At 36.5% G+C, this 13,199-nt stretch overlaps 2 protein-coding genes and 1 long non-coding RNA gene across 7 annotated transcripts in view; 1 reads left to right on the top strand and 2 right to left on the bottom strand.

Moving 5' to 3' along the window:
• Positions 1-2,428, bottom strand: part of kirrel1b (kirre like nephrin family adhesion molecule 1b) — a 35,171-nt gene extending 32,743 nt beyond the window's left edge. For 2 of the 3 annotated variants that reach the window (XM_079380188.1, XM_079380189.1), the window contains exon 1: positions 2,138-2,406. In XM_079380188.1, the coding sequence (XP_079236314.1) occupies positions 2,138-2,195 (58 nt within the window). In that variant the 5' untranslated portion in view covers positions 2,196-2,406. Of the gene's footprint in view, positions 1-2,137 lie in introns of all 3 variants that reach the window. The other variant, XM_079380190.1, reaches the window with a different exon arrangement.
• Positions 702-10,153, top strand: LOC306846675. The gene is made up of 3 exons (XR_013782097.1): positions 702-796; positions 6,955-7,115; positions 8,344-10,153. It is a non-coding gene; the product is annotated as an uncharacterized lncRNA (long non-coding RNA).
• Positions 6,149-13,199, bottom strand: part of LOC306846660 (cell adhesion molecule 3-like) — a 58,959-nt gene continuing 51,908 nt past the window's right edge. Inside the window, exons 9-11 of one of the 3 annotated variants that reach the window (XM_079380195.1) lie at positions 12,481-12,501; positions 8,685-8,810; positions 6,149-7,123 (exon numbers count right to left, since the gene is read on the bottom strand). In XM_079380195.1, coding sequence (XP_079236321.1) covers positions 7,005-7,123; positions 8,685-8,810; positions 12,481-12,501 — 266 coding nt within the window. In that variant the 3' untranslated portion in view covers positions 6,149-7,004. The remainder of the gene's footprint in view (positions 7,124-8,684; positions 8,811-12,480; positions 12,502-13,199) is intronic. The other 2 variants (XM_079380194.1, XM_079380196.1) reach the window with 2 other exon arrangements.

Below are 13,199 nucleotides of genomic sequence, written 5' to 3'. Positions count from 1 at the left end.
TTGACTTGACTAAAAACACTTAAGCCAAATTATTACAAATAATTGAAATAAACTGCTTCTGCTATTTCATTAGTGAATGGATACAAATTGTGCGTGCGTAAATTGTATGTAACATCATTCATATGGAATTTGTTTCATTCGATTCAAAGGAACAGTTTATGTAAAAATGGATTCATGAATGATCTAGAAAGTTCATTCTGGTTTTTTTTTCTTTTCTTGAATAAGACCAAATGTTTTCACATCACAGCACACTGAAAACAACAAATAATGTCAAAGATCTAAGAAGGTCAGCGTTTTTCTTCTGTACAGTGTGGTCATGTGGTCACGGTACGTTTACACAAGGGCTCTTCAGATCACACCAGGAATGTTAAACACTGTTAATACTGCAGACTAATTAAAAAATAACATCATTTTCTAATCTGTCCTCCCTCAGTCTTTTCTTTCCCTCCCTTTGCATTCCTTCCCTTGACAGATTGAGTCGGGCCTGTCTCCTCATCTCTCCATCATGCTATCCCTCCATCACAACATGTCTGTGTCACTCTGTGCTCTCACTCTCAATCAATCTATCACTCTCCCTCTCTCTTTCTCTTCTCTGAATCCCTCCTTCAGAGAAAGTTGCTGACACTTCCTGCAAACAGGTCTCACCTCTCTCAATCTCTTTCTTTCATCACCTCTCTCTCTCCCTCTATAGCACCATCTTCACATGAAAATCTGCTAACAAGTATCAGATCTGAGAGAAGGCACTCTCTGATCTTCACCTACACATCCACAGATATTCGCAGACACACCGGTTGAAGTAAGAAGCTCAAAATGGCTGTGTTATTATTATCTCTAATGTTCTGTTGAGTTTGAATTTGCTGTCTTTATATTTGAGGCCCCGGGGACCCCAGTGATCTAGCGATTTCAAAATGAATCTAGTTTCCCTTCAAATTATATATGTTCTTCTGATAATATGGTAATAGAAGGTAACATGATGACTTAATATTTTTCAAAATTGCCCAGCAACTGTCATAAATAATGAAATAGCTACAGAATAACAAACAACACTGAAATAATACTATACACAGTATATAAAAAGAAACACAACAGTCAATAGTCTAAAATAAACTAATAGATAATAATAAATAACTAATTGTTTTACATAATACAGTTTTATTTACTTAATTTTTGACTTAAATTATTACTGAATTTTTATTGCTTTTTACTTATAAAGAAAAGTGTTCTCCATGCTATAAAGCGATTCACACTTTTCACTTAGGCTACAAATAACATACTTTTTCTACAATATGTAATTTTTCCATCATTTATAAGGTAATTCATAATATTCACGTCTAATAACATGTTTTTTTATATATTTTACCATTAGAATCATGTGCATTGTCTTATATGTGTTACACATATAACGTTCTTACATATTTAAATGCATGTAGCTAAAACAATAATTAATTTTAATTTATTTATAGCCTTAGCCTATATATATATATATATATATATATATATATATATAAATATATATGGCTAACTGTAACGTGTGTGTAGGTTATATATATGCACACACACACACACACACACACACACGCAGTTATAGCAACACGTTTTTTTTGTCAGTCATTCTTTCATTCATATTCACTTCACTTTACATTCACTGATACACTTTACACTACAGTCACGTTCGTCCACGGAGCTCATCTATAGCCGTGTTTTCTTCTCAGTCAAATACCGCCGTCACCGGTGCGTCTCGCGGATAAAGGTTTTTCACTGCACCGTCTCACGCGCACGCGAGCAAGACAGAAGGCACGAGACACTGAACTACAAAGCGCGCGGTGCACGGCGGCGAACATAATCCTGCAAGCTGCCTTTAATAACAGCAATAAAAAGGAAGTATATTGAGACTATAAAATTGAGATTTATCTCAAAAAAAAAAAAAAAAAAAGATCAGCATTTAAAATAATTTACACACGCGCATAAGGTCACCAGAGGGTGATACTGTCCAAAACCTACTATTTAGAAAACATCACAAGAGATAATTCAACAAAGCGCTTTTTAACCTATAGCCTTACCATAGTAACAAAGTTAAAACACCTTCCGCTGTGACAGAGACAGGCAAATTGAACGAGTCATTTGGCTCGTGTCTTACCTCTGTGAACACTGATGGCCAAAGTTAAAATCCAGAGGCAAGTCATGCTGAAGCCCATCTGCGCCTCTGTCACAGAAAACACACCATCAATTCATCTTCTTCAGGCTGGACTGTGATACCCCGCGAACCGGTGCTGGGAATGTCATTCGGTCTGCGTTCATTCATTCATTCATTCATTCATTCAGCGCGTGTTTCTTTTCTCCTCAGCAAAAGCGGGCGAGATGTGCGCTGGAAAATCTCTTTCTTCCAGCAAATCTCAGTTTTTGATTGTTGAGGAGAGACGCAGCGCTCTGAGATCACCGGAGGAATCGCTCGGTACTGCGCCGATCTCTCTCTCTCTCTCTCTCTCTCTCTCTCTCTCTCATTGCGTTTGTCGCCCTTACACGCTGTTCAATGTCATAGCTCGTCAGATCATATACACACATGCGGATACAAAATTTCGTATTTTCACCTTTTAAAATCTGCCGGCTGTTCAATCAGGCGACCATGATTGTTCAAATAAAGAGCAGTTGAGTATTGGCATCCCTGTTATCATATATATATATATATAGAGGGAAGACCGGGGTAGGTTGTCACAAGGGCTACTGTCGTCTGTCGTCGTCAAACTGCAAGTGTTTGATTTCTGTAGCATGTTGATTTTAAACACCTGGTTCACATCTGTCATAAATTCCGATTTTTATTTTGTTAACACTCTTTTCTAATTTAAAATGACAAATACCATAATATTTTTTGAAAAGCAATGGGATAAACAATGGAATATAATAAAACCCATCATATTATGGACGTAGATATAACTAAAAGGCTGTGAAGGTTAAAACTGTGCTCTCGCGACAAAGATATTTTTGGGGCAAGTTGTCACATGTGTTTTAAACTATGTGTTATGGCCACACCTAGCCTGTTTTTTCTCATGCATTTTCTAGTTTTTTTGTTTTGTTTTTTGTGAATTGTTTTCCATAACTCTTGTACTGTTCCTTTTTTATTTTAAATACAGGTGTATAAGCTCTAGATTTATTTAGGATACTTTTGATATCTTCAGTATTCTCAAATTATTGTCAGTAAACAGCAGGTGGCCAATGTGACAACATGCCCCATACTCCTATAGTGACAGTGAAAATATGCAAGTTTTTTTTAAGTCAAGAGTTTTAAATATATGCCAATAAAAAAATATATGAAATATATTCCACATGTGTATATTATATATTTTAAAAAGAGTTATTACAAATGTGTGTGTGTGTATATATATATATATATATATATATATATATATATATATATATATTTATTTATTGCATGTTTTTTATGTTTGAAAATTTTTAATTTGTTTTTAATAAATATATGGTCAGATCAGGTAGAAGCCATAACAAATGCACATTTTCAATTTCCATGTAAATATTACTTCTAAATAACAATATTGTAAGGATTCTTTAGGATTGAAATACATTTCAATAATTATAATAACAATAATAACCACTGAAATTAGGTTACCCCAAATGTATATTTATTTTGAAGTTAACAAGGGCTCTGTTTTTGTAACAAAAAGCAAATACTGTCTAAACAGACCATCAAACAAACGGAGCCCATGAAGATCTCGGAGTTCAGTCCCGTTCAGATGACATTATCGGCCATGATTCAAATCAACATACATGACAGAATAGCTCCACATGATATGAATATTTATTCAAAAGGAAGACTTATCATTCAAAAAAAAATATGAATCTAACATAACATAATACTTTTAGTGTTTCCTGCATCTGTTTGGTGGGCCAGAGTGAAAATCTTCCACGCATGTAGACACAGACACACGCAATAAATGTGTATCGGTGCCTGTGCTCACTTGAGTGTGTAGACTGTTCAAGGCAACACTAATCACATCAAATCATAAAAAAATGGCAGATTATCCAACAACACAAAAATCATGGAAACTATAATCTACACCTTTCAATTTAAGACATTTAGTAATCATAAAAATAATAAAAAAAGGAACATAAAATAACAAACAACAGTATGCACATCTACAGCAGAGTAAAAGTAAACAACATAATTTAAAATTAAGCACTGAGTTGATTGATAGCTAACTGGAAGTTCTACTGCTTGTACAGGACAGAGAAAGAGAGAGACATGAGTGGGAAGTGAAATGCATTATCGCCTTCTTGTGGCAGTCGATTGTAACTGCTTATCTCACAAACTCATTGTCTGCTGGCATTAATAAGGTATGTGGAGGGAGTCTAAAGGTAGAGGACGGCTTTTGGTTGTAATCGGTCAGTTGCCACTTAGTTGTGACCTACATACGCATTAAACGAATGACCCTGTCATCCCACGTGAACAAAAACACGCCTAAACTTCCATATATGCGGCAGATGTGATTTAAGAGTCCCTTTTATTGGGGCCAAATGACATTGTATCATTGAAACGTGCATTTCTTGCAAAGCTGCTCTGAAACGACTTCCACTGTGAAAAGCGGTAGACGCATAAAGGCGAATTGAAGTAAACTGAAAATTAAAAACGCATGTTTTATTCAGGATTATGATGTTTATTTTTCGGTTTAACACGTCATCTCAGTTTTCCAAAAAAGAACCACAATTGCCTCTTTTTCCCAGTTTCGCAAGTTCAGAGAACAAATCTTCAAATTTCGCCCATTTAAAGACAATAATTGTTTGGATGAGTACATAATGCAACTGAAAAATATCACAAGCCAGATTCAAACATGCGTTGCTTGCATGAGCACTATAACTCAACACCTAAATCCCAGTTCCAATCTTCTCCTCTAGGTAAATAGCTACTGAAAAGGAATAGGTGATATAGAAATGACAACTGGCCACTTTCTGTAAATGATGTTTCATTAACAAGGTTTGGGAGGAGCACGATCAGATAATCAACTAATTTGGCGGAGGTGCAACTCGTTTAGCTAACTATCCTAATGAGCACAATGTGTATAAATATGCAGCCTGCCTACCTCTGTCCAATGACAGTTTTCTGGCATCCCTCCTCCACCCCAACTCCTCATCCCTAATCTATTTTTATCCTATATTAGGGATAGGGGGAGTTCTCTGGGTTCGGGCCATATTCCGGGCTCAGAGCCCTCCCCAGGACAGCACACCAAAATATGCTTACTATTTGTAATCAGATTAGATGTAAGGGTGAACTCGTGAATCATATCGGTTACCAGATCTGCATGGATTAGGAAAAAATCAGCTGGGTACATGGCAAATTTAAGCACAACACATTAAAAGTAAAGTGTGTAATTTCTGAGCCACCAAACTGAATCAGACTGCATGCCATTGGCTGAGACAAAGATATATGTTAGGAGGTTGGGATGCTCAAAAAACAGAGCAGTGTTTTGATAGTGCCACAGGGAATCAACCTACGAATGGCTTATTTACAGTCTATTCACATTAAGATTGAATATGAGTAAGGATTTTAGCATGCAAAAAAATTACACACATCACCTTTAATAAGCCAGATTTAATCAACTGTTTTTTATTAAATAGAATTGCCTCAGTTTATTGCATGATGCAACCGACTAAACCCCCAAACTCCCTTAAATGTCACCATGGTCTGTGGTTACACTGATGGTGTAAGTCTAGAAATAATCTATCTTTACGACTGGAAGGGGAGGGGATGAACACACTAGAAAGAGGTTTGGAAGAAAGTGAGAATATGATCAGTAAGAGAAAGAGAGAGAGAAAGAGAGCAGTAGTTTTTGTTACCCTGCTTTTTCTGAGAGTCCCGACACTGAAGAACAGAGAAGATTCATTCCTGAAGGTGGCGTGAGTGAGCGAATCACTGGGCCTGACACAATGACACATCAGTGCACAATGTAATGCATTTAGATCAAGGACCTCATAATAATAATAATAGTAATAATAATAATAATAATCTTCCCAGGTTGATGAAATGACACTAGACTGTTGCACCAACAGTAAACACCAGAAATCAAATTCAAAGAGAACATAATTCATACAAATATTACTTAAAGTTTTCATAACACCATGTTTTTTTTCTATAGTCCAGATATTTTTTTTTTATCAACTCGGCATTTCCACGCATGTAAGAAAACCAGGCAGGCTCAGAGAGTATATACTGCAATATCAGACAGTGAGGTTAGAGAGAGAGAGAGATAGAGAGAAGGAGGATATATTTACAGCACACTGAGTAAAAATGATGCTATATAATCATATATATATGTATTTATAAATTTATATCAGGGGTCCCACATAATGGTCGAAGGGGCTGCTGTTTTTGCCTGGTTATTCTCTGTGTGTGTGTGTGTATGATAGTGTAATACTGAGGTTATGTATATGAGTGTGTGTGTGTGTGTATCTGTCAGTGATATTGCAGGATTGCATGGTTTAAATTCAATGATAAGAATTTAAGTCACTTTATGTTTGGTGTGTGTTTGCATGCGTGCCTGTTATGAGTCTGTGTCTTTTGATGGTTTTGGGAGCAGACCGTGTGTTCTGAAAGTTCATGCATGCACATATCACTGTGCAACATGTGCCACAGTACATCTGGACCGTTTGAAAGGAATCATGGGAGACGAGGAAAGTGTGGTCACTGTCATATTGCCTCTTTTTATTGTTTATGTCTCATCATGTGTGTCATTATGATAATGGAGAAATAGTATGTGTGTGTGTGTGTGTGTGTGTGTGTGTGTGTGTGTGAAAATGAGCCCACGTGCCAGTGCATAACTCTCACTTCCCTGTCCTGTGTGTCGAAGCTTATTTGAGGTCCATCAGTTCAAACAGGTCAACACTTGTTTTTTTTTTTTTTCCTCACGTATTTCCTCTCTCTTTGCCATCCCCGTTTTTCCCCATCAGGCTGAGTGAACTGAAGCGTGTGAAGGAAGAGGGTGCAGAGGGATGGATCTCTAGATGAAGTACTCTTTCTTGTCATCCACCCCAGAGTGGCCACCCTCAGCGTTAATGATGGCCGTGTCTGCATCAGGAGCATCATCAGAACCTTTCGCTTCATGAGTCAGGTACGTACCTGCGAGAGAGACAGAGAGAGAGTGAAACCACAACTGTAACCGTATTTTTGGGTGAACTCGCTTTAACAAAGAAATATAGTATGTTAGGCTGCATCTAAACATCAATATCTAATATTTCTCACCTTTTTCCACTAGACCTAACTGACTGTCTTTACATTAATACCTCACCAAAGAGTACATACAGTATGATCGTTCAGTGCACAGATGCATTAAAATATTGTTGAGCATTTTTCCCTGGCTCTGAAACCAGGCTGTTTTCCCCAGATGTATAGTTTCTGACAGCTTTTCTTGAGCTGTATGCTGTAAGTCATAGATACAGAGGGAAAGCTGCAGCACAGCTGTGATGATCTGTTTACAGTGTCCCTCTGTGCAGTGACACAGTCTGTCAGTCTTTGTCAATTGCTGCTTGCACTCTGCAAAATAGCTGTTTTTAAGGGGACATAATATGGGACCGAATTGCTTTTGCATTTCTGAAATAAAAGAAACTGATGTACTATGCAGACATCAAAATTTCAGAACTCCTTCCCCAGTCCACCTAGTCCACTATAAAAACAGCTTATTCAGTGTGTGTCACAATTATGATGACAGAATTGCCAGAACTTGAGTAAAGGTGTAACATACAAGTAATATAAACAGTATTTTTATTTATATATATATATATATATATATATATATATATATATATATATATATATATATATATATATATATATATATATATATATATATATATAAAATATATATATATATATATAGAGAGAGAGAGAGAGATGGGAGAGTTTTAAATGCACAAGTAACTACAGTAATGTGGTACTTTCCATAAAACATAATGATGCAACTTAAGTTTTACTAGTGGTAACACAATAATGTAACATGTTAATTTTAAAATGACCTTTTATCAACACTATATCAGCACATTAACATACTTCTACCCACACAGCTAGACATAAAAGTTCATTAGCTTATAGATATTTAAAAAAATAAAGTAGCAAATACAATTACTAAGGCAAGAAAACTAAAGATGTGTAGAATATGATAAAAATGAATTACTATTAGATACTGATCTTATGTTTATACTGAGCACTAAAATAAAATATCAAGGAAATGCAACATAATATGTGCCTGTACTTTGTTCTCTCACCTTATGTTCATAAACTCAGCATTTTAATTTCATTTTTTCCCCAGCCCATTTTTCTTTTGTTTTTTTTTGTTTCTTTAGGTGCACGGTTGCAGTGAGACGCATGCTTAATTTACAAGTATAATGTCCCAGTCAACAATGAGATTTTGAGTCAAGTGTCTAGAATGTTTGTTGATGCTTAAATTCTTTCTCATTTTAAAAAAAAAAAAGCTGCTGATGGGGAAGGATGCTGCCAGACCCTTTGTTAGGAATTTGAACACAGTCCCGGAAGGTTATAAGCCCTCCAGATGCCCCAGGTGTGTGTGTGAGATTCTCTTTGTGTCCGATTAGGTCTGTGCATGTGTGTGTGTGTGTGTGAGTGTGAGAAAGAGAGCCAGGGATTTCTTTGTGTCTGATTAGGGTCGTGTGTGAGTGTGTGGTACCTTTGTGTCTGATGAGGTATCTGCCGAGGACGATGAGGAGACAAAGCATGATGAAGACAATGACAGCAACTACTCCACCAATCACAGCATGGTCTACTCCTGAAGAGGTGGACATCGCTGTGGTGTCTGAGAAACGGACAGAGAGACAGGTAGACAGTCAAAGTTGTGCAGAGAGGACAATCAGAATGACAACAGATGTCTTAACAATACTGACCAGGCAAAATCAGAAAAAAGTTTGAGAGAGACTTCAGCTGAAACTCAAAAGTCTGAAAAACATACAATATTTATTCATCCCCACCTCGTCTCTACAAACACAGCAGAGTATATCATGTATAGTAACCCTGCAAATCCTCACAATCTGATTTTGATTCCAGGAGTCAAAATGCGATTACAAACAATACTTTGTCTCCATAGTTGAGTTTTCATAATTGATTCTGCTAATTTCCTGTTTATCTCTGAGAAGCTGCTTTGACACAATCTGTATTTTTTTAAATGTAATTCTGTACAAAACAAGCACATGTCATGGATTGCACAATAGATGGAAATGTGCAATATGAATTCGAAAAGATATGTTCTCAGAATACTTCAATTCAAATGCGACATGAATCACTGATGAAAATTCGTGCTAAAACTATTCAGGTTGATGCAAATTTTCATCTGGTTTTGTGAAAAGTTTGCATACCTGAATAAAAGTGAATCACGATTATTCACAACCACCTGCTCAGACAAAAATACAACGCCTCTGATAATACCACACATGCTTTTTCCATAAACAGCATTATTATTTCAAATTATATTACTATAAATTTGAAATCCTTTTTTTCCTGATTGCAGATTCCCTTGAGAAAGCTCTACAATGTGTGAATCTTTTTTTCCAGCCCTAATCCACAATATTGCTTATCTTAGGAAACAATTTGAAGCAATTTCTCCTCTTTAATAGGGCCCTTGACATTTTCAAGTCAAGATAATCACAGATAGCTTTTCCCCATTTAAATAGAAGCACATGTCTCGTTTCCTGTTATTTCATATTATGCATTCTACCGTTCAAAATATTTTTGAAAAAAAGTCTCTTATGCTCATCAAGGATGATCAAAAATACAAAAAAATCATTAATATTGTTTTTATTTGAATATATTTTAAAATGTAATTTGGTCCTGTGATGCAAAGCTGAATTTTCAGCATCATTACTCCAGTCTTCAGTGTCACATGATCCTTCAGAAATCATTCAAATATGATGATTTCATTCTCAAGAAACATTTATATTATTATTATCAATGTTGACAGATGTACTGCTTAATATTTTTGTGGAAACTGTGATAAATAGTTTTTTATTCTTTGTTGGACATAAATAATCAGCATTTATTTGAAACAGAAATCTTTTATAACATTATAAATGTCTTTAATGTCACTTGTTATACATCCCTGCTGAATAGTAATAATTTCTTTAAAATAAAATCTTAGTAACCTCTAACTTTTGAATGGTTCATATAATGTGTGAAGTGTATTTGTAATGGGCTGGCAAGTTACTACAATGTCATTTTCCATCTACCGTGAAGTCCCACAAGCCGCTGACCTCTCTGTTTGAAAGGAAACACATGAATAATCAAAAGCAAGATTTCAGCAAAGAGTCTATCATAAGCTTCAGTGACTTTGCCTGGACTCAGAGAGCGTGAACGACATCCATCACTCCCTCCCACAGCACGATCTCTGTCTCCTTCTCAAACAATACTCCATCAAAACGAGACAAGTTAACAGTCACCCTGACGCTCGCACGCTTCAGGAGAAGAAAAAAACAGGGAGCGATAGATGAGAGCAAAGAGGATGAAGGAGGACGAACAGAGTGAGTGTTGAGTGACACGACAAGAAGCCCTGAGAGCGACAGAGAGAAAAGAGAAACAGATAGAAACAAAGAGAAGGAAAGTGAAAGAGAAAAAAACATAGAAAGAGTACAGGAAAAAGTAGAAAGCACTGGAGTAATTTCAGTTAAACACGACTGCTTAATATTGCTAATTATGGATGCACTGATCTAAAAAATAATAAAATCGGCTGATATTAAAATACATCTAGCATTTACAGTGCTATAGAGCTAATTTAGGCATCGCAGCGTTATAATGTATGGTATGAAAATATTATTTATAAATGAACTTTCCTTATTTATATTGAGAGTACATTTAACAGTGTTATGTGAGTGATAGATGATGGCAAAGGGAACCTAAATGTAAAATTAGAGTAAATTGTGTTGATGCACTGTGATAAAATCACTACAAGGCAGACTGTATATGCCTGACTAAACACACTGGCAAACATCACATTAAATTAGGCCTTTTTTTCAAGGCTTTATAGCTATTTTGTTGAGGACCCAAACTCTTTGACGTCAAAGTTCAGTGAATTGTGTTGATGTTATTTGAACTCAAGAAAACACCAAGAAATCATACTCTAGTCCCTTTTTGAAAATGGCTGTCCAGATATGGTTCACATATGGTTCACTTCACACTCGCTGATGTGCTATTGATGATAATTTTCTTCCGATTCATTTCTCATTGCTGTTTTTCTCTGCAGAAATTGACTGCTCAATGCATTAAATAGTGAATTAGTTTAGACAAGAAAATGTTAATAAAAAACTGAATGAACAATTTTTTTCACTATGTCACGCCTTCTCGTTCCAAGTCATTAATTAGCTATAATAGTAAAGATCTGCTGTTAGTATTCATGGCAGAGAGAAGAGGGTGTTTGCAACCTTGTAGCTTGGGAAAAAAAAATCAAGGTCAACTTGAGTCATATTTGTCTTGTGAGTTAATCATTTAACGACCCTGATGTGGGGTCTACAGTCTATGAATTTTATGATGGCGAAATTAATATGTAATGCTGGAAATAAAAACCTTTTTTTATAAAATGCCCGTTTTCTCCAAATATAAATTTTACAGCATAATGCTGAAGATTTGCACCAAGGCAATCGATTTATTATGTGATAAACAGTTTGATTCGATACAAAAATAGTTTATTCAGGCGATTAAGGCATGTCCTCCTTTGACTTCCATACAAATAGAACAGCCTCTGGCCCCCCGTTGGGATCCCACAGTGTTGCACATTTTTGAACAGAGATTGTAGTCCCCCCTGGGGGAGGGTCTCTGTGTGAAGCGCTCGTGTTGATGCTGCAAATGTACTATGATTTAAATTAGCACAATGTGGACAAAGACCCACGAGGAGGGGACAGAATCGAACTTGCAGCTTGTAAAGTGACAGAAATCAGCACCCACTTATCAGTCAGGCTCTGCAAATGAAGAGATTGATAAAGGGGGAAGATACATTTCCAGGTTCAAACGATTCACTGCTGATGACTTAGTTTTGCTTGCTCCAGCAGGCTACAGATGGCTGGACCTCCCTGTAGCAAAAACTGAGTTGCATCAATAATATCTCATTCATTCTTCTAAGCGAGATTGTTTTCAAATTGGCTGAAAATGCAGTTTTTGGCGTCAACCTAATTCAGTTCTAAGCTTTCAATGAACCAACAAATTTGCACTGATATTAATAGTTTTCCATGTAATATCAAATGTTTTGCCTTCATTAACAGCGTTCCTGCACCATTAACTATGTTCATAATGACAGTGTAATTCAACAGAGTCGTAGCTAAAAAAAACATCATAAATCCATCATAAATTGAGACTAACAGAACAGAGATAGAAGCGAAAGAGAGGGACAGAGATTCATTCAAAGATCCAAAAAGAAAGACAGGACAATATTGAAAGAAAGAAGGGGGAAAAGAAAGAAAAAGAGAGAAAGTTAGAGGTGACAATACCTGCAGCGTTTACTCCGGCTTCTTCTCAAGAGGATGAAGGGATGAATGGATGGGTGGATGGATGAGTGGATGGATGGATGGATGGATGAGGACCACATGAGTGGAAGCACGAGAAAAGGAACAAAGAGAAATTATGAATAAATGTTTGCGCGAGCGTGCGTGTGTGTGCATCTGAGTGTGCTCACTGAACACTACCAAAAAATAAGTATCGCGGAAGAGTATTAAAGAGGATTTCATGCAGCGAAATAATTAAATAATTGAAGCGAATGTTTTCTGGAGGGAAGGTGTGGTGTCAGATTTTGTTTCTGGATAATCAGAGGCTTTGCCGTGAGTTGTGGCTGGTTAAATCCTGCATTATAGTCAAAGCCGACAGCAGATGCTGCTCAACATGCTTCTGTGATACTGCACTGGAGATCTCAATATACATCTCTATCTTTCTCACACGCACAAACACAACCTGCTCGATTATGAAGTGACACATTCAAGCTGTTCCACCCACACACCAGGGATGGGTATTTCAGTCGTTTTGTCTACACAGGTATGTGAAAGATGAATCAAGCAAGTTCTCAAGTGCTTTGGAGGAGGGGTCTACACATCTGTGTGGGCTTTTTTTTTTGTACGCTTTTAGACAAATATGGCACACATTAGAAGAAACTTTTCTAATAATGGAAATTCTGTCATCATTTACTTACCCCCATGTCGTTCCAAACCTGTATGAC

The sequence above is a fragment of the Barbus barbus genome (genome assembly GCF_936440315.1).
Source record: "Barbus barbus genome assembly, chromosome: 26".
Lineage (NCBI taxonomy): Eukaryota > Metazoa > Chordata > Actinopteri > Cypriniformes > Cyprinidae > Barbus > Barbus barbus.
Note: the sequence above shows the minus strand (reverse complement) of the source record. Positions and strands in the feature narration are given on the sequence as shown.